At 51.8% G+C, this 21,630-nt stretch overlaps 9 protein-coding genes across 9 annotated transcripts; 4 read left to right on the plus strand and 5 right to left on the minus strand.

Moving 5' to 3' along the window:
* Positions 1-797: 797 nt before the first annotated feature.
* V8C40DRAFT_252262 (OSBP family protein) lies at positions 798-3,114 on the plus strand. Its single transcript, XM_083217357.1, has 2 exons — positions 798-1,455; positions 1,534-3,114. The coding sequence occupies exons 1-2, from the start codon at positions 1,414-1,416 to the stop codon at positions 2,713-2,715; spliced, it is 1,224 nt and encodes a 407-aa protein (XP_083070057.1). The 5' UTR covers positions 798-1,413; the 3' UTR covers positions 2,716-3,114.
* Positions 2,982-4,700, minus strand: V8C40DRAFT_67683 (fructose-bisphosphate aldolase FBA1). The gene is made up of 4 exons (XM_083223297.1): positions 4,436-4,700; positions 4,254-4,364; positions 3,401-4,174; positions 2,982-3,338 (listed from the first exon to the last, which is right to left on the minus strand). Exons 1-4 carry the CDS (start codon positions 4,541-4,543, stop codon positions 3,249-3,251), a joined length of 1,083 nt encoding a protein of 360 aa, XP_083070058.1. The 5' UTR covers positions 4,544-4,700; the 3' UTR covers positions 2,982-3,248.
* A 1,718-nt stretch (positions 4,701-6,418) lies between these two features.
* V8C40DRAFT_67751 (uncharacterized protein) lies at positions 6,419-7,750 on the plus strand. Its single transcript, XM_083223299.1, has 2 exons — positions 6,419-6,860; positions 6,928-7,750. Exons 1-2 carry the CDS (start codon positions 6,754-6,756, stop codon positions 7,724-7,726), a joined length of 906 nt encoding a protein of 301 aa, XP_083070059.1. The 5' UTR covers positions 6,419-6,753; the 3' UTR covers positions 7,727-7,750.
* A 304-nt stretch (positions 7,751-8,054) lies between these two features.
* Positions 8,055-9,406, plus strand: V8C40DRAFT_67706 (uncharacterized protein). Its single transcript, XM_083223298.1, has 2 exons — positions 8,055-8,273; positions 8,435-9,406. The coding sequence occupies exons 1-2, from the start codon at positions 8,179-8,181 to the stop codon at positions 9,093-9,095; spliced, it is 756 nt and encodes a 251-aa protein (XP_083070060.1). The 5' UTR covers positions 8,055-8,178; the 3' UTR covers positions 9,096-9,406.
* Positions 9,397-10,269, minus strand: V8C40DRAFT_252272 (uncharacterized protein). Its single transcript, XM_083217358.1, has 2 exons — positions 10,122-10,269; positions 9,397-10,005 (listed from the first exon to the last, which is right to left on the minus strand). The coding sequence occupies exons 1-2, from the start codon at positions 10,220-10,222 to the stop codon at positions 9,804-9,806; spliced, it is 303 nt and encodes a 100-aa protein (XP_083070061.1). The 5' UTR covers positions 10,223-10,269; the 3' UTR covers positions 9,397-9,803.
* An 889-nt stretch (positions 10,270-11,158) lies between these two features.
* V8C40DRAFT_252276 (uncharacterized protein) lies at positions 11,159-13,264 on the minus strand. Its single transcript, XM_083217359.1, has one exon. The coding sequence runs from the start codon at positions 12,542-12,544 to the stop codon at positions 11,471-11,473; it is 1,074 nt and encodes a 357-aa protein (XP_083070062.1). The 5' UTR covers positions 12,545-13,264; the 3' UTR covers positions 11,159-11,470.
* On the minus strand, positions 13,081-14,953 carry V8C40DRAFT_252278 (SET domain-containing protein). The gene is made up of 3 exons (XM_083217360.1): positions 14,342-14,953; positions 13,699-14,239; positions 13,081-13,631 (listed from the first exon to the last, which is right to left on the minus strand). The coding sequence occupies exons 1-3, from the start codon at positions 14,384-14,386 to the stop codon at positions 13,162-13,164; spliced, it is 1,056 nt and encodes a 351-aa protein (XP_083070063.1). The 5' UTR covers positions 14,387-14,953; the 3' UTR covers positions 13,081-13,161.
* Positions 14,954-15,426: 473 nt separating this feature from the next.
* Positions 15,427-17,780, plus strand: V8C40DRAFT_252282 (ubiquitin domain-containing protein). Its single transcript, XM_083217361.1, has 3 exons — positions 15,427-16,177; positions 16,260-17,033; positions 17,102-17,780. Exons 1-3 carry the CDS (start codon positions 16,175-16,177, stop codon positions 17,222-17,224), a joined length of 900 nt encoding a protein of 299 aa, XP_083070064.1. The 5' UTR covers positions 15,427-16,174; the 3' UTR covers positions 17,225-17,780.
* Positions 17,728-21,544, minus strand: V8C40DRAFT_252283 (coatomer subunit beta). The gene is made up of 4 exons (XM_083217362.1): positions 20,965-21,544; positions 20,459-20,879; positions 18,408-20,406; positions 17,728-18,326 (listed from the first exon to the last, which is right to left on the minus strand). The coding sequence occupies exons 1-4, from the start codon at positions 21,267-21,269 to the stop codon at positions 18,178-18,180; spliced, it is 2,874 nt and encodes a 957-aa protein (XP_083070065.1). The 5' UTR covers positions 21,270-21,544; the 3' UTR covers positions 17,728-18,177.
* Positions 21,545-21,630: the final 86 nt, after the last annotated feature.

Below are 21,630 nucleotides of genomic sequence, written 5' to 3' on the forward strand. Positions count from 1 at the left end.
TGAAAGCGCTGCTGCATTATGGCTCTGCAGCCGGGGTGAATTTGAAATAGCACTGTTTATCAAGAAAGCACTGCCTTGTTATGAAATCACATTGATTTGAGGCCTCAGCTGGCTTCTGCTGCAAGTGTCAGAAGATGACCGAAACTGGGACCGAGTCTGCAAATTGTTGGCGCAGCTTTGAGAACCTTGGAATCTTTGTAACAGGGGGTCTGGCAGCTGTGAAATCATTCCCGCCAAGTCTTCCAAGTTCCTATTTGGACAACAGACATCGAGCTGAGGTACCACCAAGTACATGCAGCTTTGCTAATTTGAAAAAGAGGCAGCCTCAAACTGCCAACCAACGGGTCGGTCCTTGGCACAACAATAAGCATCTTACACTCTCTCAGGGGTCCTTTGTCAAGCATGATCATCTCGTGTCATTCATAGCTGCAAAAGAACATTACATTGAATCCATTCATCACCCATGCAAAAAGTCCGGAGCCCCTCCCGGAGTAAACCAGCAGTCGAGCTGACACCAACTCCGAACCGCTCTCTCTCGTACTCGTATTCCACCCAGCCCAGCCCTGCCCCCCCCAGCCAGCTGCACGCTTAGGGCCCTACGAGTTAGTCTACATGTCCACTAAACCCGCGCCCAATCGCAACTCGCTCCAGCGCTTGCCCTTGCCTTGCTGCGGTACGCACCCCACACGGCACGCACCCAGTCCGGTACATCGATCTCCCCTGATGACGATGGCGGCTTGTCGCGTGGCCAAAGTCAGTGACGTGCTGGAGCAGCGTTTTCCAGGGCATTTGCAGCTTTTGCTTCTACTTCTCGCCGCCTCGGCCCAATGATGTCGTTGCTGGATGGTTCCTTGCATTGATGATACGCCTCGAGCTTCCAATGGAGGAATACGCATGCTCTTTAACGCCCGCAATCCCTGCTTTTACTCTGTAATTCCATACTGTATTTCTGCATCCAAGCAGCTGCATGAACAGCATTGATCTCGAGTGTCATGTCAACCAAAAATATACAACGTACCCCAATCACTTGCTAGTCCCAAAACAGGCCTGTCTGCACACACCCGGATTGTGGGCTTGCCTCCTTTAATAATTCCAACCCCAACGAGCTCATCTCAAAACCTCTTGAGACAAAGTCCGCATTCCCTCTTCTCCCTTCTGGCTGCCTCTTTTTCCTTTCATCTCATCTATTTCTTGTATTTCTTCCTCTTGCTCCAGCTACGAGTATTTTTATCCTTTTTAGTCGCAATCATCAACTCCGCCTAGCGCTCAACTAGCTTTCCGTCTTTAAGCCTCCTGTGTCCAACAACGAAAACCCCACGTCGCACAGCCAACAGCATCTTCTCTCGACTTTTCCTCTCCTCTCTATCTCCTCACCCTCACGAAGCCTCAACAGGACAACAGTATCATTTCAAAATGGCGGAAGCAAACAGTGGCAGCTGGTCGGCCTTCCTCAAGGTAACTACCATCTCCCCAACCACGCCCCCAATTGCGCAAACAAAAGAATCTCTCCTCTAACCGTCTCGAAACCCGCAGTCCATCGCCTCCTTCAATGGCGATCTCTCCTCCCTGACCGCCCCTCCCTTCATCCTCTCGTCCCAGTCCCTCACCGAGTTCTCCTCCTACTGGGCCACCCACCCGCCCATCCTCACTGCCGCCGCAGCAGAGGCCGATCCCGCAAAGCGCGCCATGCTGGTCCTCAAGTGGTTCCTCTCCACGCTCAAGCACCAGTACGCCAGCCGCAGCGAGCAGTTTGGCAACGAGAAGAAGCCCCTGAACCCTTTCCTCGGCGAGCTCTTCCTCGGCAGCTGGAACGACGAGGCGGGCAAGACGACGCTCATCTCCGAGCAGGTCAGCCACCACCCGCCCGCGACGGCCTACTGCGTGCGTAACGACAAGACGGGCATCCAGCTCGAGGGCTACAACGCGCAAAAGGCCACGTTCAAGAGCACAATCATCGTCAAGCAGATTGGCCACGCCGTGCTCACTGTCCCCGTCGGAGAGAACAAGGAGCAGCTGGAGCGCTACCTCATCACCCTGCCATCGCTCCACATCGAGGGCCTCATCTTCGGCGCCCCCTTTGTCGAGCTCGATGGCTCGAGCACAATCGTCAGCTCCAGCGGCTACACCGCCAAGATCGACTACAGCGGAAAGGGCTGGCTGTCCGGTAAGAAGAACACAGTCATCGCCTCCGTCTTCCCCACCGGCGACGAAAAGGACGTCCTCTACAACGTCACCGGCCAGTGGACAAAGGAGTTCGAAATCTACCAGGGCCCCGCCAAGAAGAACTCCAAATCCACCCTCGTGTCCACGTACGACGCCGCCGGCACAGAGCAGACCAAGCTCGCCCTCGCAGACCTCGACAAGCAGCACCCCCTCGAGTCCCGCCGCGCATGGAGCAAGGTCGCCGAGGCCATCCAAAAGGGCGACATGGACGCCGTCTCCGTCGAGAAGACCAAGATCGAGCAGGCCCAGCGAACCCAGCGCTCCAAGGAGAACGCTGACGGTCAGCCCTGGGAGCGGAGGTACTTCAACGCTGTTACAGAGGACGAGACCCTCGCGCTGCTGGGCAAGGCCGCCGGCGTGCCCCTGGACGGCGACAAGGACAAGACGGGCGGCCTGTGGAGATTCGACGCCGCCAAGGCGGCCAAGGCAGAGGCTGAGCAGCTCACCGACGAGCAGGTTGCGCAGATCGAAACAACGCTCTTGGGTCAGTAAACTCGACGCATGAGCAAAGGTACAATAGACGGCGCGTTTCGATTACTATATACATATCTATATATGCAACCAAAAAAAAAAGAGGGCATCAAACGGGAAAAAAAGCGAGGGCTAAATAAAGAACCGAGCTGTCTTGGGCGAAATATTACGGGACCTTTTTGGATGTGTTTTGTGTGAAGGGGGGAAAGGGAATAAATGAGGCATGATGGATGGGTCACTAGCCACCTTTTTGAGTACACTACGGTTTTCACGGAGAGTTAAACATTTTTAATGTAGAGATGAAGATTACTTTTTTTTTTCTTTTGGATTTTCAACCATTGAATTTCTGTCAACTTTTTTTGGTATCATTTCTTTCTTTCTTTTTTTCGTCATTTTCCCAATGCATCAAAGCCGATTCGCGGTGCCCATTTTCCTTCTGAATATACCAATAGGTACGTAGAGTATTCTAGAGGTGTAGGTAGGAATACTACAAAATATTTGGAACGCTTCGTTCGTCCTCACGATGTCCCATTGTTAAGCAAAGCAAACGACATTTACAGCTGGTTGGAAGTGTTGAAGTCCTTGAGAGCCTCGGCGACACGCTTGGACATGGTCTTCTCACCCTCACGGACCCAGACACGGGGCTAGACGGCAGTTAGTCATTAGTCTCAACAAATTGTCTCGCAGGTAGCAGTGGATAACTTACGTCGAAGAACTTCTTGTTGGGCTTGTCATCGCCATCGGGGTTGCCAATGGCAGTCAGGAGGTAGTCCTTCTTGTTGAGGACGTAGTCGCGGATACCGGACAGGTAGGCGAACTGCATGTCGGTGTCCATGTTGACCTTGACGACACCGTAGCTGATGGCCTCGAGGTACTCATTCTTGGAGGAGCCAGAGCCGCCGTGGAAGACGAAGAAGACGGGCTTGTCGTTCTCGGACTTGATGGCAGCCTTGACGTGGGCCTGGTGCTTGCCGAGCAGCTCAGGGTGCAGCTTGACGTTTCCGGGCTTGTAGACACCGTGGACGTTACCGAAGCCAGCGGCGATGGAGAAGTAGGGGGAGATGGGAGAGAGGGTGTTGTAGATGTTGAGGATGTCCTCGGGCTGGGTGTAGAGGGAGTTGTTGTCAACATCCTCGTTGTTGACACCGTCCTCCTCACCACCAGTGATACCAATCTCCATCTCGAGCCACTGCTTCATGGGGGCAGCGCGCTTCAGGTACTTGGCGGTGGTCTCAATGTTCCAGTCAACGGGCTCCTCAGACAGATCAATCATGTGAGAAGAGAAGAGGGGCTCGCCGGTAGCCTTGAAGTAGGCCTCATCAGCAGTGAGCATGCCATCGAGCCAAGGGAGGAGCTTCTTGGCGCAGTGGTCGGTGTGGAGGACGACGGGAATGCCGTAGGCGGGGGCAATGGATCGGATGTAGTTGGCACCGGCGATGGCACCGGCGATGGAGGCAGCCTGGTCAGCGTTGTCGACACCCTATTTGCGAGAGTTAGCGACTTTATCTCGGAGCACGCGCAGTTGAATTCTAGCCATTCAATGAGGTTTTTTCCCATACCTTTCCGGCGAAGTAAGCGGCACCACCCTGGGACATTTGCAGGATGATGGGGGACTTGGCATCGCGGGCGGCCTCAAGAGAAGCAACGACGGTGGAGGAGGAGGTGACGTTCTGAATTAGACGCTTGGTTAGCTGCAAATCCCTCTAAAAAGGAGCTAAAAGATGCTCGTTTTCAAACTTACGATGGCGGGGATGGCAAACTTGTGCTCGCGAGCGTACTCGAACAGTCTCAGGACGTCATCGCCGACGATGACACCGGTCTTGCGGCTCAGGACTTCGGTAGCACCCATTTTTGCGAGGTTTTGGAAATAATTGGACTAAAGCAAGGTCGTAGGAAGTAGAGGATTTGAGTTCTGCAAAGATGCGAGAAGACAGGTCAGCAAAGGAAGCGTCCTAATAAATACGATTTGGTCGGTGAAGGATCAAATGAGAATGGAAGAGAAAAAAATGGAAGCGAATTGCTGAATGGTAATTGCTACTCGTAAGAGCGCGGGGTTTTTCAACCACAAGGCTCAGCGTAATTGACGGGCTGAGTTTATCGATAATCAGGGCCAAGGAGGGGCAGCTCCGTTGACGGATGGGACAAGCTGAGAGATTTGCTCCAAATGCCGGACCTGAGTGGCTCACGGCTCGTCGATAGCGCAATCAGCGTGTCACAGGTGGAGATATCATTGGCTGCGAGTTTCCATTCCATGCCATTTGATGTAATGTGCCTCGTGCGTGCTGTCGTCCAGTCCAGTTCAATTGCCATCTGGTCTGGCCATTGCAATCGCCATCACCAGGTCGTTGTCTCGGATTGACGATTGTGCTCCTTATCGCCCCTATTCTTGCTTCTCCCAGCTCGTCTCCATCATTCGATATCCTGTCGCACAACGGATGCTCTGCCGATTTTGCAGCTGCTGAGACAGACATCATGGTGGGGCTGATGCGCCGATGGAGGGGCAACGTGGGATGTGTGAGGGGCAAAAAAAAGGGCAGAAAACAGGGCCGAAAACAGGGGCGGTCGTGAGAGAGAGACTTACAGGGGGCTGCTGCGATAAGCAATTGAGAGTCGTTGGTTCGGGCACAGAGGCTCAGGGGATGATGATGAAGGGAGAAGAAGAGAAGAGAAGAAAGAAGGTTGACGATGGCGATGGCAGATCTGATGTAGATGTAGAAACTAAGAGGGGATGGGCGGGGCGCTGGCAATAGCTCCAAATCGTGTGACCTCAGAGCTGCTCCTCTTTGCCGGCAGCTTCTTCCTGTCGTAGCCGAAGCTTCGGGGAGAGCCACGGAAACATGCGGGACGAGGCTGCTTATGGAGTGAATGGCGGCGGTTTCATTGGTTTGCTGTACTTTACTTTGTTGACCAGCCAGTCACTTGTTTTTAATTACATCAATACTTATTTACCTATGTATGATGTCAATTGTTGGCATTGGTTTGTTCCAAGTTGAGCTCACCAGGACGCATTTGCTGTGTTGTGTCTACCTATTCACGCACGGCCACGCATATACATAGCAAAGCACACAATTTGCACTATACCTCATCTCAATAGCTTTTTCTTCTTCTTCTCCCTCTCCCTTGTTCTCGTACTCCGCATGTCATCGCCATGATTGTGGATATTTGGGGTAGTCGATAATTTCGAGATGGAGCCTGCCGTCCCGATTTCTTCCAATGCAGGTACTTTTGAGCCGGCCCGGCGCGGGAGGCCATTCGGAACTGGACTCCTATAAGAGTGCCCACCTAGACCTGTGCACGAGGTGCAGGAATGGATACACCGCTTATTCAGACCATTACTCGTATTTGCGTCCGGAGATTGTAGTTTGATTATTTTTACAAACTTGTACATAATGCTGATGCGTTCAACCCTTGGTACTGATGGTATGAGCAGACATAGCCTCGGCCGACGATTTTGCCCCTGCAGTGGTTCTCTGCCGATGTTTCCCGCAGCTTCTTGGCAGTTGGGGTAATACGATAATACGACGATGGCATCTTGGCCTATACGCTGAATTGGGGTCAAATAGACGGTATTCCGAATTATCAAAATTTGATAAGCTGTTTTGCATGTAAAACAACCTCTGGAATAGTGCGAATGTGAAAGGCATCATGCATGACATAGGTAAGTTATGAGCTAGTCTCTGGGAGATAGAGCCTCATGTGTAAAAATTGCACATTTGTATGATCAAATCCCACCATGAAGAGAATCATAACTACCTATAATAGTTGATTACATACCTACCTAGTAGGAATGGTTTTCATTTGTCGCTTATCGTTTATTTGCCATATTCTGCAAAATTGGTTGGCTCAGGCATGATGCGTCGTCGTGGTTGCTCTTGCTCCCGCAGAATCACTGATTAGATAACCTGAATCCCCACTGCCTGCAGCTGCCCTGGCGGGGAACTTCATCTCTTGTTTTACTTGCACATCTCACTCACAGTAAGCGACATCTACTGAGCCTTTGATTTATTACTTGTGTTGTTCTTTCTGCAAATACATGTCCATGTCCATGTCCATTTCATAATGCCGAATAGAGGTGGCAGAAATTCGTCGGGCCCGTGGGGCCGCCTCAAGCCCGTGGAGCAAGACCCCCTGGAAAGCATCGGGCTCCCATCCAAGGGCGACACCAGGTGAATTCATTGATGGCTTATACGTGTGCTACCTACCAAAAACATGTCATTAACCACTACATACCAGGTTACTGGACCTCAAGACTCAAGAAAACTACTACACCAAGATAGTGGAGCGCTACATGACGTTTTGCTCCGATGCAGGTCAGCGGGACGAACTGCTACGGAGGTTCTCGTCACTGGAAATATCATCATCAAAACCATCCTCTACTCCTGCTAGCTCTCGGCCTGTTCTACCCACAGTCGATCATGAAAAGCTTCAAAGCCCTGCCAACACCAAGGCTCTGTCCGATGTCATGGCGGCTCTGAGAAAACTTAGAGAGGGCATTGTCGCCACGAAGCGGGCTGATGATTTTGCTGCCCAAGCCTATCTCTTCTGCATTCGACTCTCCATATTAGTCAAGCATCCCGAATCCTATCACCCGGCTATTCTTCACTTGCTGCGTTCGATCCACCCGCAGCAGCCCCTCACATCTGTCGAACTTCAAGAGGTAGTAGGCTACCTGGTACTGGATACAGCTTGTCGACGTGGGGAGTTGGCAGAAGCCTTTGCGCTGCGACGGAGATATGAGTTAAAGGACTCCAAAGTAAACGCAGCACTAACAGCGTTGACGCACGACAACTATGTCCTGTTTCAGAAAGTGAAACGGAGTGTAGATGGGCATCGGGCAAAGATTATGGAGTGGGCAGAAGGGGATGTGAGAATGCACACTCTCAAATGCTTTGGAAGAACGTATTTTTCGGTCGAGTTGGACTTTTTAGAAAAGACAACGGGGTCAAAGTGGTTAGACCTAAAGCAGGCTGACGGGGTTGGCTGGGACCTGGAGGGAAGCAAGGTGGTGATTCGCAAGGTCAGGGCACGGTAATGGCAGAGCACACCAAGGAGGCCATGGTCCCTGAAATGTGGTGTTTTTTTACCTAAACGCCCACGATACTATGTTGGAGATGTGTGTGAGCTGGCATGTTTCTCTGACAACTGTCAGCCAGCTGGCCCTCCGGTATGCCTCGATTGAAGCTCCAGCAAAAGGGGATTCACCCACCACCCTCCGTGGGGGCCCATTATCAACCATTCACTTTACCCTCGTAACGGGGTAGTCAACAATGGCCGTTTGAGCTCCGAAACGCTCTGGCCACTGATTAAATATCTCCAGGCGGTTAAGAATTTACTCAGGCACACATCTCAGCTTTCACACCCACCAGGGCTCACGCCCACAACCAAAGAGTCACGCACCTCTCTCCACCACAAGCTATTCCATCTCTGCATCTCTATAGCAAATACCACCCCATCGATAGCATTTCACATCGTCTGCTTCTTGCTATGGCGCCGGCGAGAAAGAGGCCGAGAGCCGCGCAGTCCGATGATAGAACCACGTCGGTGCTTCTCGCTGATTATCGCACCGCCTGGCTCCTCGCGTACGTATCCGTTTCCATGTCCTTCCTAGCATCGTTTTAGTGACTCTGATGCCGTTGTGTCCTTCTATTCCTCCTCCTATCGTCTGTCTTCGAAATAAGCAGTCATGTCTATGCCACTCTTTCCCAGCTGTTAGTTAAAACTAACTAAGAAACAAACACAGATCCGACGAGCCATCAGTTGAAATTATCTGCAAAAACGAAACATTCAAGGTCCACACGAGTGTCCTGAAGCAACATTCGGAATACTTCGAAACCTGCCTGTCCAAGCCATTCACCGAGTCGGATGGCGTGGTTCGCTTTGATGATATCGAGCCCCGGTACTTGGCCTTTTACCTGGGCGTGGCATACAGCTACTCATCCATCATGCCGCACACGCCCCCAGCCCCCTCCATGAATCCCGAGGCCAAGGCACTACGCACGCCACTCCGGGACTATATAGAGGTGTACAAGCTATGCGATCGGTTTCTAAGCACCCAAATGGGCGAATTTATGCTCAAGTGCATCAAAACGAGCATCGGAGACGGTCACCGTGCCTTGTTTCGCTCGTTCTTGGATGAGGAGCAGCAAAAGGCGCTAATGAGAGATTTTGCGGACGGATATGAGGCACTTGAGCACGGCCATGCGTTGCAAAAGGAGCTGTCGGAGCACATTATTGAGTATTTTGTCGAAGGCATCTCTTACGAGGCTTGGGACGCCTATATGGAAGAGGTGATGCACAGGCCCAAGTTTGTGGCGCAAATTTCCAAGGGGTTTGCGAGGAAGTTGTCGGAAGCCATGTCTGCGAGATCCAAGATGAAGCGCAAAGAGCTTGGTGGCCCATGAGAAAAGATTTATGAGGAGAAGACGAGGGTTGGAGAGAACTTTGCTAGGGTGGTATGAGACGCTGAGCTTCATGCATCTGTTGTTGCTCGCGGTGAATGCTGACTGTGGAGGCGGAGTGAAGTATGAGGGGTTGAGGAGATGAAGCTGCGCTTTCTGCAGGGGGGCTTTTGGCGAAGGACTATTATGATTTTCTGGCATGAACACTGCCAGCTTGGTTTGCTACGGCTGAGAGAGCCGCATTGACAACCGCTTTTACCTTTTACTGCTAGCAACGTTCGACAAAGAATAGCGGAACTTTGCCCTCAAGTGCTAGGTTTGCGATGCACAGCGAATGGATCCTCGCCTGTGTTTATGTAAAAAGAAAATGTATGGAAAAACTTGCAGTCGAGGATGTGAAATTGTAATGAAGTTGGCCATGAGGCCATATATGCCTTCAATTTCTCCGCCACAGCGGATGTGTATATGTATATGTATGAATGCCAGGCTCGAAAACTCCATTCCCCAGTTCCCTTTCAGTCCATCAAACAAAAGAAAGATAGCAATGCCCAGCCAGTGTATATAATAAAACTCCCATGTATGCTTCGCTCAAGGGCGCACTTAGCCCTGATGCAAATCTCCCCAAATGCCTCGACGTTTTGTGCAAGGCACGCACCCCTTAGAATTCATGCCTTGTTCTTGTTTTTTTAGTCGTTTTTTTTTCTTCAGTGGTTACCGCTTGCCATACTCAGCAACGCCCTTTTCCAAATCCTCCAAGCTCTCCCGCCCGCCATACAAATTCTCCATCATGCGCTGCCTCTCGGCGGAGTCGTGCTCGAGGGCGAGGGCATTTTCGCGGCGCTGGGCGCGGGTGGCGTCGAAGTAGGTCTTTGAGGCGTATCCGACGGCGGTGATGACGGCGGCAGTTTTTAGCCTTTTTGATGAATTATTTATTAGCATTATTTTTTATTTTTTTTATTTTTTATTTTTGTTTTGTTGATATGGGATATTGGGGGGGATGTGAGAGAGGACGTGAGAGAGAGTGCTTACCAGCGTCGGATCGGGGCTCGGCGCGGCGATGGGCGGAGATGTGGCAAAAAGGGCGGGTGCACTCTTGCGGCGGTTGAGAAGCCTCTGACTGTTGGATTCATGTTTGCCGAAGTATGTGATTTATGGAAATAGAGGCGAGAGTGTTTTTTGCAACAAGTTCGAGCGAGGGGTATTTGCTCGTGTTATGTGATGGTGTTGTTGTGTTGCGTGAGGTATGTGGTATGTGTGTTGGTGATGGTTGCAGCAGCAGCTTCAGTGTGTAAAGAGAAGCTTCGTCTAAAACACCTCGAATTTATTTCGTAGCTTACGCCACCAGGTCTATATTAAAAAGAAGGACAGAGTGGCTCAGCTCCTTAACTACATCAAGAAAACAAGAAATCATGTGAGAAAGTGCCCCGGGGACTAAAACTGTGTCCATGTTCCCCAATTTCCTTCCGTCACATTGGCGTGGCATGTGCGTTTCTTTTTGGTTTGGGGTGGCCATACTTCGATGTAATAGTAGAGCCACTGGTCGAACCATTAGAGCGAGATGGGACAATTAGCCGCGGCGTCCGATTCGACGGGAGAACGCGGGGAGGGTGGCATTGATGGGCGGACCTGTGGGGTAAGGAGGGAGCCTTGGGAGCTTGGTCCGAGGTTATGAGAGGCTGTTTCATTTACAAGAGCAATATACAGGAGTTGTGTATGTTACATGGCCGAGTCTTAGTCGATGTCTGTACTAAGGTATGAAGAATGAGGGCGAGTATCTTAGTCGTAGTTGAAACTGGCTGCATGTATGCATCATGCATGTGTTGTCACATCTTTTGAAAATCTCTTTCAAACTAAGGTAACTAACTCGCACATCTCTTCGGTACTTGCCCTTGTCCTCATCGGCAGAGGCCGTCTCTTTTGTCTGCCGCTGCTTATTGTGTGGTTGCACTGTTGCATACCCATCGCCTGATTTCCCCTGGCAGTGCGCCAACAATCGTGTGACCACTGCCTACCTAACACGCCGAAATCCCTTTTCCCGGCGTCCGTTGCCGAATTCTTTCTTCATGCAAACTGATAACAAAATTTTGAAAAAATGAAATGATATTATTGTTGTTATTATTGCTTTTCTTAGTGAGGCTCTGAATGCCGTCAATTACCGGCTGCCCGGATTTTACCGCTCTCAGTCAAGACACACAGACCACCGCAAACGGGCACGGCTTTCCATGTTTCCAGTCCCTTTCGGCAATCCAAAAGTTCCCTCTTCCCTCATAGCCGAACACAGCCAGCGAAAAACTAATGAAAAAAAAAGGCTCACGATTCGCTAAATAGGTACTCAAATACTAACCACCTTATTACAGCACATACGAGGCTCTCTCTCATCAATGCTGTGGCAGCCCTTCATCTCCGTGCTTCTGCCTCATGTCCCTCCATAACGGCCCTCTAGCAGCCGTTCCAACTCCTCCAACATATCCAACGTCCTTGTCCAGATCCAGACCTTTGATGAGGCCAATTGGTTTGGGCACCAGATCGGGACTCTTCTTGCTGTCGCCTTGATCCGGCTCATCTTCATCATCGTCATGACTCGAGTCGCCCAGCAGCAGCGGATACTTGTCCAGCCAATCCTGCCAAACCTCGTCACACTGCTCACTACCTCGGCAAGGCACCCTCTCGAAACACTTCTCCCTGTCCAGCAACCAATAATGCAAAAGCACCGCTGAAAGCAACTCGGCCACGATCCAAGGCTTCCACGCCCAGCCGCGTTGTCGGATATGTCTCTCGTCGTAGCATCGCCAGAGCTCACTCATCAGCAAGAACCGCATCACGCATCCTTCCTGCGTCCATGGCAGCGATCTGTCTGTTTGTGCCGCCTTGTCAGCCTGGTGAGGAGGTTGCAGCGTACGATGGACAACCAGCTCGGTGTAGTCGTCGTCTAGTCTTGCCGTGTCCAACGTCTCGATGAGGCTGCGGAACCGAGGCATCGTCACTGAGAGCGTCTCTCGTAAGCGGGACTCTATGGAAAAATTGAGGTCGTTCTTTTGGCAGAGATATCGAAAGTCGAGATACGCTGCTCTCACAGGTGGCGAGGTAGCAAAGGCCTCAATCGACTGCGCCTTGAGCAGCACATCGCTCTGCTTTTCGATGGAGGGCCATATCCGTGTAGCTGCGAGGTACGCAAAGTGCGTCTGGATGTCCTTTACCAGGATATCGTCCACGCTTCGTTCCCTGTCGCCCAGCAGGTAGTCGGGCAGGTAGAAGCGGGTCGTCTTAAAGACGTTGCAGCAGCGCAACACGCACTCTTCATTGCCGCATAGCTTCTGTGAGGGAAGAGGCCGGCCGTGCGAATACTGCTCTTCCCGGCGTCGTCTCTCGTCTCGTTCTCGACGGCGGAGTGTGAGAGCCACGGGGCTAGGAGGCGAAGAGGAGATGCGGTCGCTACTAGGTGGCGTGCTCATTGTGTAAGAACTGTAGGCTTTGCACTCTGTATTTCTGCTCCCACATGTAAGTGAAGCTTCTCCTAGCTCACTTTATACTCTTGTAGAGAAACCGCCACATGGAGGTGGATGTAGACATGGTGAGGCCGCATCCGGCCATGTGCTCTACACTCTGCGTGTTCGGCGACGGTAAAGCACACAGACGCTTTGAACATGTAGCCCTGGCTGCAAACAAGACTCTATGTCAAGATATGAAGCTGCCCGTTGTTCCACTTTGAAGGTGGTGAATAGATGCGAAGAGGAGAAGTCGTAGGGAGACGAGTTGTGTTGCGTTGCGTTGTGTTGAGACCAACGGCGTACTAATGCCGCCAAACAGGAACTCCCGCTGAACTTTAATTCTCATGGCGTGTGTCCCTTAACAAGAATCTCCTGCAGATTGCCGTTTAAGTGGTTGAATATTTGAGGATGCGGACGGATACTTGTGCTGCTCTTGTTCGGCCTCATGTAGAACTTGACCAGACCCTTCGAGACGCATTCACCGAGTGTCTATATACAGATGAAGAAGTTCATTGACATTGATCTACGTATTTAGCTTAAACTGGAAACAGATGGTAATGAAAAAAGAAAAAAGAACAGATTCACCACAGATATCCCCTACATTTCCGGCTCTTACACAAACACTTGGCCATATCCCCCGCACTCGCACCCTCCATCCCTCCCCCATCCTCCGTCACCCCATCGACATAATCAAACGTCAACTCCTCGCCACGCGGAATATCGCGAATGGCAAACAGCGCAAGGTCGTGAATGTGCTTGTCAGCGTGGTCGCCCACGCGCGCAAAGATGCGCAGGTTGGGCTCGCACGAGTGGTTGATGAAGCGCGTCGGGCCCGAGAGGAACTCGCCGTCGACCTCGAGCGGCGGGCCCTTGAGGCGCGGGTCCAGCGACTCCGGGTGTGTGAACTTGTCGAGGGCGAAGAGGTAGACGTCTTTCCGCTTGGAGACGGCGGAGGCGGCGCGGCGGCGGTCGGCTTCGGCGGAGGTGATGATTTCGCCGAGGTAGCGGTCGACGAACTGGCCCTTTTTGATGGCTACTTGGGTGCGGACTCCTGTTTGAGAGGTTAGCGAACACGCTCAAAGGAAAGATGCTGTTGGTGAATAACCAAAGTGACTCACCCCATCCTCTGTCGTCGGTACGAAAGATTTGCAGCGGAATGGTTCGCCCGCGTTCAACGACCCTGTTGGGGCAGTCTTTGGAGCATGAGCAGCCCGCGTGGCACTCGTATAGCGGCTCCTTGGAGTTGAGCATCTTGGACCGTAAAAGCCCTGCTTTAGCCCCGTGCGTATGATAGGCATATGCCTTTCTCTTCTGCTTGACCTTATCCTTACGCCCTGCTTCTGGTCCATCACCATTGGCTCCATTCGCGTGAATGTCCTCGTCTTCATCGCTGCTGCTGCCCTCTTCCTCCCCCAGGTCGGCGAGGCAGAGACATCCCATGTACTGGCACTCGCCGTCGCTTTCACATGAGCATCCGCTGCGGAAACTATCCTCAGCTGGCTCCACGCCCTGGCCCAGGACCATGCGGTCTATGAAGCGGAAGTTGGGCGGGATGACGGACTGGTCCTTGGCATTGACGATGGTGACGGGGGTGGTTTGGTGAATGGGAAAGGCGCGGAGCTGGCAGAAGTGGCAAGAGTCTTTTTCGGCAGCGTGTTCCTGACTTGTTGGTTAGAATGTGCTTTGATGATGACTTTTTATGATGAAGTGGCGGAGAGATGATGATTCTTGTCTCTTTTTTCATGCCATTACGCGACTTACCGGCTGGTCATGGAAGAAAAAGTGTTGCCCTGTGATGGCCTCCATGGCTGTTGGATGGTCTCGTCCCTCTCTTCACTTGATTAGTATGCTTTGTGAAATATCTTGTCGTGTCATGAAATAGATGAGTTGGTCATTGAGCATGACATCTGACTTGCGGTGGGGGCCGAATGCTGTTTTGAAGATGCAGATGGATGCTAAAACAAATGAATAAATGACGCTATCATGGATGGCTGATGTTCAAGGCATTAGATGAAGATGATTGTGCATTATCAAGTGAAGGGATGTAGTATAGAGGATTGCTAGCAGAAGATTGCCACAGTCAGTTTCGACCTAACCTGGAGCTCCTCGGTGAGAACCTGAGGTACCCAAATCAATCACGGTGAGTGCACGAGCAGAACGGGCTCGGTGACAAGGCCTTGCCTGCCGGTGGATCATTTTTCATGAATTTTGCTTGGCTGTTGATCCACCTGCAAGGGAGAGCAAGCGTCTGTGTTGTGCATGTCAATTACGCGCAGATGCTGTATCTACTGGATAGTCTAATCTGTCTATCTGTGCAATGAGAATGAATGGATAGATGATGTATCCTAACGAACCCCCTACACTACATTAGCACTACATCTACTAGGTAGTATGTAGATTAGTAGGCAACACCTCAATGATTGATACTGAGTAAACGCTCTCTTTGTACCTGTAAGATTGAAGCAACTACGTCAACGCGGCCCCCATGGAAGCTTTTATTATGGACATGCGCCGCCACCAGAACGCATGGAAGCATCATCATCATCAGCCTCTCATCAATGGCTTGCGTCCCTTGGCTGTCCTTTGATGAATCAGCAACTCAATACATGTACTCGTAATACATACGAAGCCCTCTAGGCGATGGAATCTGGCCGAGTAGCGCGCGCCATCTGTCTACCTTGGGCTCTGTTGGCCCTGAAGCTTCAGTGGATGCGTTCGGTTCGGTTCAGTGGGCGGATATGGCGGGTCTTCTCGCCTAGAGCTCGCTGACAAACGGGGCCCGGCTTGGAGCTTCAGCGGATCGATCCATTGATCTCATTTGTCGCATCCGCCAGCACGTGTAAATGGCCATCTTTGGTTCTTTCTCTCGCCTTGTCTTGTCTTGTCCTGTCTGCTCGTATTCACCAGCTCGTTTAATCATCTACCTTACCTTATCTACAGAGTATCTAATTCAATCACAATTAATTCATCAATTCATTGCACATTGCACACTGCACAACTCCCCGCTGCAGATAACCCGGAGATACACAACCTCGTCGGCGTTTAATACCTTGTCATTGTCACTCTCACCTCACTCTCTCTCTCTCTTATTCCCCCGAACCCCGGTCCTGTCAGTTCTCCTCCAAAAACCTCAACACACTTCGGCTCGACATCCATCCCAAAAAGCTTTTCCCCCACTGGCCTGGCCCAAAAAGATAGCCTTTTTTCCCTCCCTCACAGCCACAACAGAGTTGCGCTGGTGCAGCGCCAGTCAGCTGCGCCGTTTCCCGACAAGCTCCAACCCGGCCGGTCGTTTCGTTTGTCCCGCAGTTGGAACCAAGAACCAAAAGGCTTCAAAGAGGCTGAGGTTTCCCGTTTACTCTTCGCTCGGTCCTTTTGCCTTGGCTTCTTTTCTTTATTTTTAATTTTATTTTGTTTCTATTCTTACTCCCCTCTGGCCAACTTGTGTGACTCTCTGGTGTCTGGCATTCGCAGCCAGATCTGGTATGGCGTTGGCCAGCTCTTCATCCACCCTCTCGTTGCGAAGCGTTGCGAGCTGAGACGCCACAAGCAAAGCAAGGCAAAGCTCAGCAAACCACCACCCAAGGCGACATCATGGTGCGCAAAATACCCTCTTCCTCTTCTCCATTTGCATTTTCTCCCTACACTATAAATCACTAACTGCGATGCGCTTCTCCAGGGCTGTTGCTTCTCTCGTTCCGCGGGTCCAAACTCGCCCTATCCCGGAGGCGTCCCCGATGCCTCCTCTCGCGCCATCAATCCACCGCCCTTGACCTTGCCCGAGGGAATCATATCCAGCAACCCGCAAGCCGCTGCCCTGGGCCATCACCACCGCCGCCGTCGGGACCCTCGCCCTCTCGACCAGCACATCAACAGGCCGCTGCGCCGCCACCGATGGACATCCACCCAGCGAGTGTGGACTCGCCGTGATCTCGTCAAGGAGCGCGCCGAATTCTTCGACACCAGAGTCGTCTGCCGGCCCGAGATCTGGCAGACGCTGCATGCCGCGCTGCAGGTGCTGTGGGAGGCCAACCCGGAGGATTCTCAGGACGAGGACAATGCCCTAGCTACGGCCCAGACCATTCTCACGGCCGCCGAGATTTCCCTGCCGACGGGCAACCTTGTGAATGGTGCGTACGATGCTCTGGGCAACTTGTATGCGCTGCCCGAATGGGTCGTGGCAGACCCGGACAACTTGGCGGACGACCGAGACCCGGATGCCAAGGGCGACGGATCGACTGCGGGCGAAGAAACCGCCGGAGAGGATGACGACGACGCTGACTCGGAAGAGGCCGAGCGGAGGAGGGAGGAAAAGGGCAAGGGAGTGCTGGACGAGCGGGAGATGGTCACTTTCCGCGCACGGTTGAGCGAGACGGGCCGGGACATTAAAGTCACCGTGGCCAAAACAGACAGCGTGCGGAGTGTCATTAAGAAGATTACAGAACAGTCAACAGTGAGTTGCTCCTTGTCGCTGTATTACCGTTTCTTATTGTATTGGTCAGCTAACACTTACATTTACAGCTTCCCCCAGACAAGAAGATCCGCCTGGCATACATGGGCAAGATGCTCAAGGAAAACTCTTCGCTCGAAGCCCAGGGCTGGCACGCCGGCCACGTCATAAACGCCTTGGTTTTCAACCGATGACCCCATCCTACTACCTCCTCTTCTTCTTCCTCTTAAACTTCACATCCTCTCTACCTGAGAGTTTCCTAATCTCTTACGCACATATTCGATTTCCTTTGGCCTCGTCTGGATAATACCCCATATTTCTTTCTTCTTCTTTTCATCTTCTTCTCAACGCTGCGAACTGGGAGTTTCAACGGAGTATTTATTTTATTTTCCATTATCATTTGCACAAGATCGTTCTTATTTATACCCACACAAAATACACTACACTACTGCCAAAGTACATATGACGACAACGGCAAGGAAGAGCAGCAGCGGACGACACAGACGAGAGCAAATGGCACGGGCCTGTATCTAAAGAACTTTTTTTTGGTCTGTCTGTTGGAGGGGAAGCATACAAAGCTACTCATCACGGTTTTTAACGCTACAAATACTATACTATTTAATCGATATTTTGCTGCCAATTTTCAAGGTAGTCATAAAGCTTTTAACACAAGAAACAAAACAATATCTTTTTTAAATGCTGTCAAGATTTCCGCCTACATCAAAAACAGTACACGCAACTAAACCCGCCCCCCTTATGGCATTTTCATCACATCTTCCCATTTTTGCCCCTCCTTTTTTTTTTATTCCCAACTCTCCAGTAGAAGATCGACATAGGAATACAACTACTCCCAATCCCTGCCTACCCTCCGAATCCCTTCTTTTGCCTTCCGTCGTTAAAAGATATGAATAGAGAATATAGGTAAAAAAAGCAAAGAAAACACCTCCGCACAAACCACCATCTAACCGGTTCTACAAACGAATAGGAGAAAGAAGAAGGCAGCATTCCCTCATGAAAATACGCAAAGAAGAAGAAACAAGTAATAAAAAAGGGATTCGTAAGATTATCTAAATTTTTTTGGTGGTGTGTGCGTTGTGTGTATCTTTAAGTCTTCTTTCTTCCTTCCGGTATCGGGTTGTTCCTATGTCTAAGCCGTTGAGCCAATCTTATTCAGACCCTTTAGTGAGCCTAAGCTGAGGGCCAGGCCTTGTGATCTACTCCTTATGCGCACGAAGCCTGTGATGGGACCGTCCTCTCCTTCCTTTTCGATGCTCAAGTTGGCCAGCGCGTCCTCGCCTGCGGGGGGAAACAGTTAGTAAACGTGTCGTTTAGAGAGCATGTAGAGATAATGCTTCAAAGGGTTGTAGCTGTACTTACCAAATACACTGCGAGCGTACAGATTTGCGCTCAAGAACTGGCAGTCTCCCTTGAGACTGGCCTCGGGTGTCAGGCAGTTCATGTTCGTGCAGGCCATGAGCTGATCCAGGAACTCGCGTAGTGACTTGGCCTTGGAGTTGATGTTGACCTTGTTCTCCCACTCAAACTCTGTCCACATGGTGCGGAACTGCGTCTCAGTGCAGGTAGCGGGCTGGATGTAGTCCATGATGTCGACGTGTAGGTCGTTCAGAATGACAACATTGGTGTCAGTAGAGTGCGCGCCGTCGTACACCACATTGCCAAAGATGACGCCCGTGTCTGTTGACGAGACCTTGATGGTGCACTGGACATTGTGGAAGTCGTGGGGGCCCAGGTTCTGCGTGGTCGGTCGCTCAACAACCTTGAGGTCGCCCAGGGTTGCAAACTCAACAGACAGGTTCTGAAGGGTGTCGGTGGTCTGGTTGACCAGCAGAACGTCCAGGATAATGTCAAACTGGTGGACCTTGACATATGCCTCGGCATACACGGGATCGGAGAAACCAGTCAACTGGACAACACGGCTGAGCTTGGATGTGAGGTCCTCAGCGCCGCCCTCGCCACCAGTTGCCCTCTCCAAGTCCATCTCGATTTCATCCAAGCCGTCAGAGGCGTTCTTCTTAGACAACTGACGAATGGGAATGACATCGTCGACCTGAATGGCAGTCTTGGCCTTCTCACGAGCCTCCTTGGCGGCCCGCTTGGTCTCCTCGACCTGAACCATGGCTCGGAATGCCTTGCGGGTATCGTCGAGCCACACTGCTTCCAGCTCCTTCTTCTCCTTGAACTCGGCAAGGGAGCGCACACAGGCCATGATTCGGTCAACGGAATCCTCGTCAATGGGCGCCTTGACAAACTGAGACTGGCCAACACGGATGATGGAGATCATGATGAGCATGGCCTCGGCCTTGAGGGCGTTGGTTCGTGCCTGCTCGGCTGAGATTTCTGAGTGGCGCATGACCAGCTTCACCAGCGTTGAAGACAGAACCGTTGACAGGTAGTAGTCTCCGTCCAGGATGAGCTGTCTCAAGGGCGGCTTCTGGGCGGCCTTGACAGCCTCCAGCTTGGCGGCGGCGGACGACTGGCTAGTGAGCGCAGTCTCGGTCGCATATGTACCGTCGGCCAGCACCTTGCGGGAGCCGGTTGGCGCAGAGGGCTTCGAATTGCCGTTGATCTGGTCGTCCTTCTTCTCGTCGCCATCCTGCTCTTCCAGCAGCCTCTGCTCTGAAGCAACAATGGGAATCTCTCCCAAGCTTGCACGGATACCCTTCCAAGCATCTCGGATGTCCTTCTCCTCCAGAGAGTACTCTCCAATGATCCACAGAATACCACGATAGACCTTGCCAGCTCGCACCTCGCTAAGGGTTGATACAAGACGGCGCACAATGGTGGTTCGGAGCTCAGGGAACTTCTCGACGACCTCCTTGACGAAGTTGATGACATCAACAGCAGATGTGTTTGTGAAATCGGCGATAAAGTCCATGAGAAGCTCCACAACGCTGGCGGCAACTTCTGAGAATTTGATGGCGCATTGGTGGATGGAGTGGATTAGGAGGGATCGGTACTCGGTATTCTTCTCATACTCTTGGTCAACCGTCTTGGACAATTCCTTCTTCAACAGCAGGACCACCTCCTCGACATTCTTGCTAGAAACCATGGCCAGGGCCAGCTCGAGGGCCTTTTTGCGGACGTCAATGTCTGTGCTGCTGAGAACTCGCAGAATCTCCATGACAAGGTCGTCTAGGACACCCTCATTCTTCTGGCGCAACTGGTCGACCCGGTCAAGGACAATGAGCTTGACGTTGTTGTCGGCCTCCTTGATGCTTAGCTCGATAAACTTGGACGCCGCGGCCTTGACAGCGACGGGGTTGTTGGTCAAGGCTGTCAGCGATGACGCCGCCTCGTAGACGACAGTAGATGCGCCGGCTTCCAAGAGATCAAAGATTAATCGCAGATATCGAGCCTATCTCTGTTAGCTTAGGAGATCCTTATGAGTAGCTGCGTAGGGGTCGTACCTTGTTCTGAGAGTTCTGCACAGCGTCCTTGCGGATAAACTCCAATTCGACCAATTGCAGCAGTTCTTCGGCGTTGGGAATTCCGTCAAAGACGGAGCTGAGATATAAAAGGGCGGCATCGTGGTTGATGCTGGCGAGCGCTGCGAAGGCATTCCTCTTGCATGTGGCATCGGTCTCGCTCTCCAAAAAGGTTGCGATCAGCTCCGCGGCGTCGGGAATAAGAGATGGTGAGTGTTGGAAGATGGAGGCGACTGCAAAGACTGCATTCTTCCTGACGTAGGCGTGTCGGTGCTCAAGGCAGGATCGCGCTGAAGAAAGGAGAGGCTCAATGAGCTCTGCTTCTCTAAGCTTGCAAAGGAAACGGAGGGTGTTGCCTCGGATGTATTCGTTGGGGTGCTGCAAATCGTTTCGGATGCCATTGCTAACACCATGGTCAGTCAATTCGAGGTTTATTCCAATGGCTCATGACACTTGCCAATTGCAAGTAAAGGATGGGCTTGACTAACCAGACTAGAATCATCTCCTGCTTCAGCTTTCCAGCAGAGTCAAGCTTGGGGCATATCTCGTAGTAAAAGTAGAGGAGCTTCTTGAGCGGCTTGTACTTGGAGGGCATGACGAATCGGATAATGTGCATGAGCAGTGACGGCATCGGGTCTCCGTTGAGCATGATGGTCAGGATACGCTTCATGGTGTCGACCTTGCTCTCGTCGGTGCCCTTCTCCAGCTGCATGCGCAGGTCGGAGAGGGAGGGCACGTCCGAGGCATTGTCCTGGTGCACCAGGCTGTAGGCATTTTCGAGGAACCCAGACATGGTGTATCCGGCTGTGTAATTGTATTGTATAGATCTGGCTCAGCAAGTCGAGTCGAGGCTGCGGGGAGGATAAGGGGCCTCAAGAGAGAGCGGGAGGAGCTTCGAATATCGCAGAGCTCACCAGAGCCATGTGCCGGAGAGTCGCAACAGCACCAATTCCAAGGCTCGAGCTGCCAGAGTCGCCGCGAAGAGTCTGGAGAGCGGGCGGGCGTCTGGAGGATGTTGTTGCTGTTAGGTGTTAGGCTGCGTCTGCTTCAGACAATCTGGCTCTTCACTGGCGATGGCTCGCTGGTTACAGGTGGCACTAAGCAGCACGTTGGAGGCGGGCGTGGGGGCTCACGTGATGGAGCTATTCCCTTGT

Source organism: Trichoderma camerunense (genome assembly GCF_050948025.1).
Source record: "Trichoderma camerunense strain CBS 138272 chromosome Unknown V8C40scaffold_16, whole genome shotgun sequence".
NCBI lineage: Eukaryota > Fungi > Ascomycota > Sordariomycetes > Hypocreales > Hypocreaceae > Trichoderma > Trichoderma camerunense.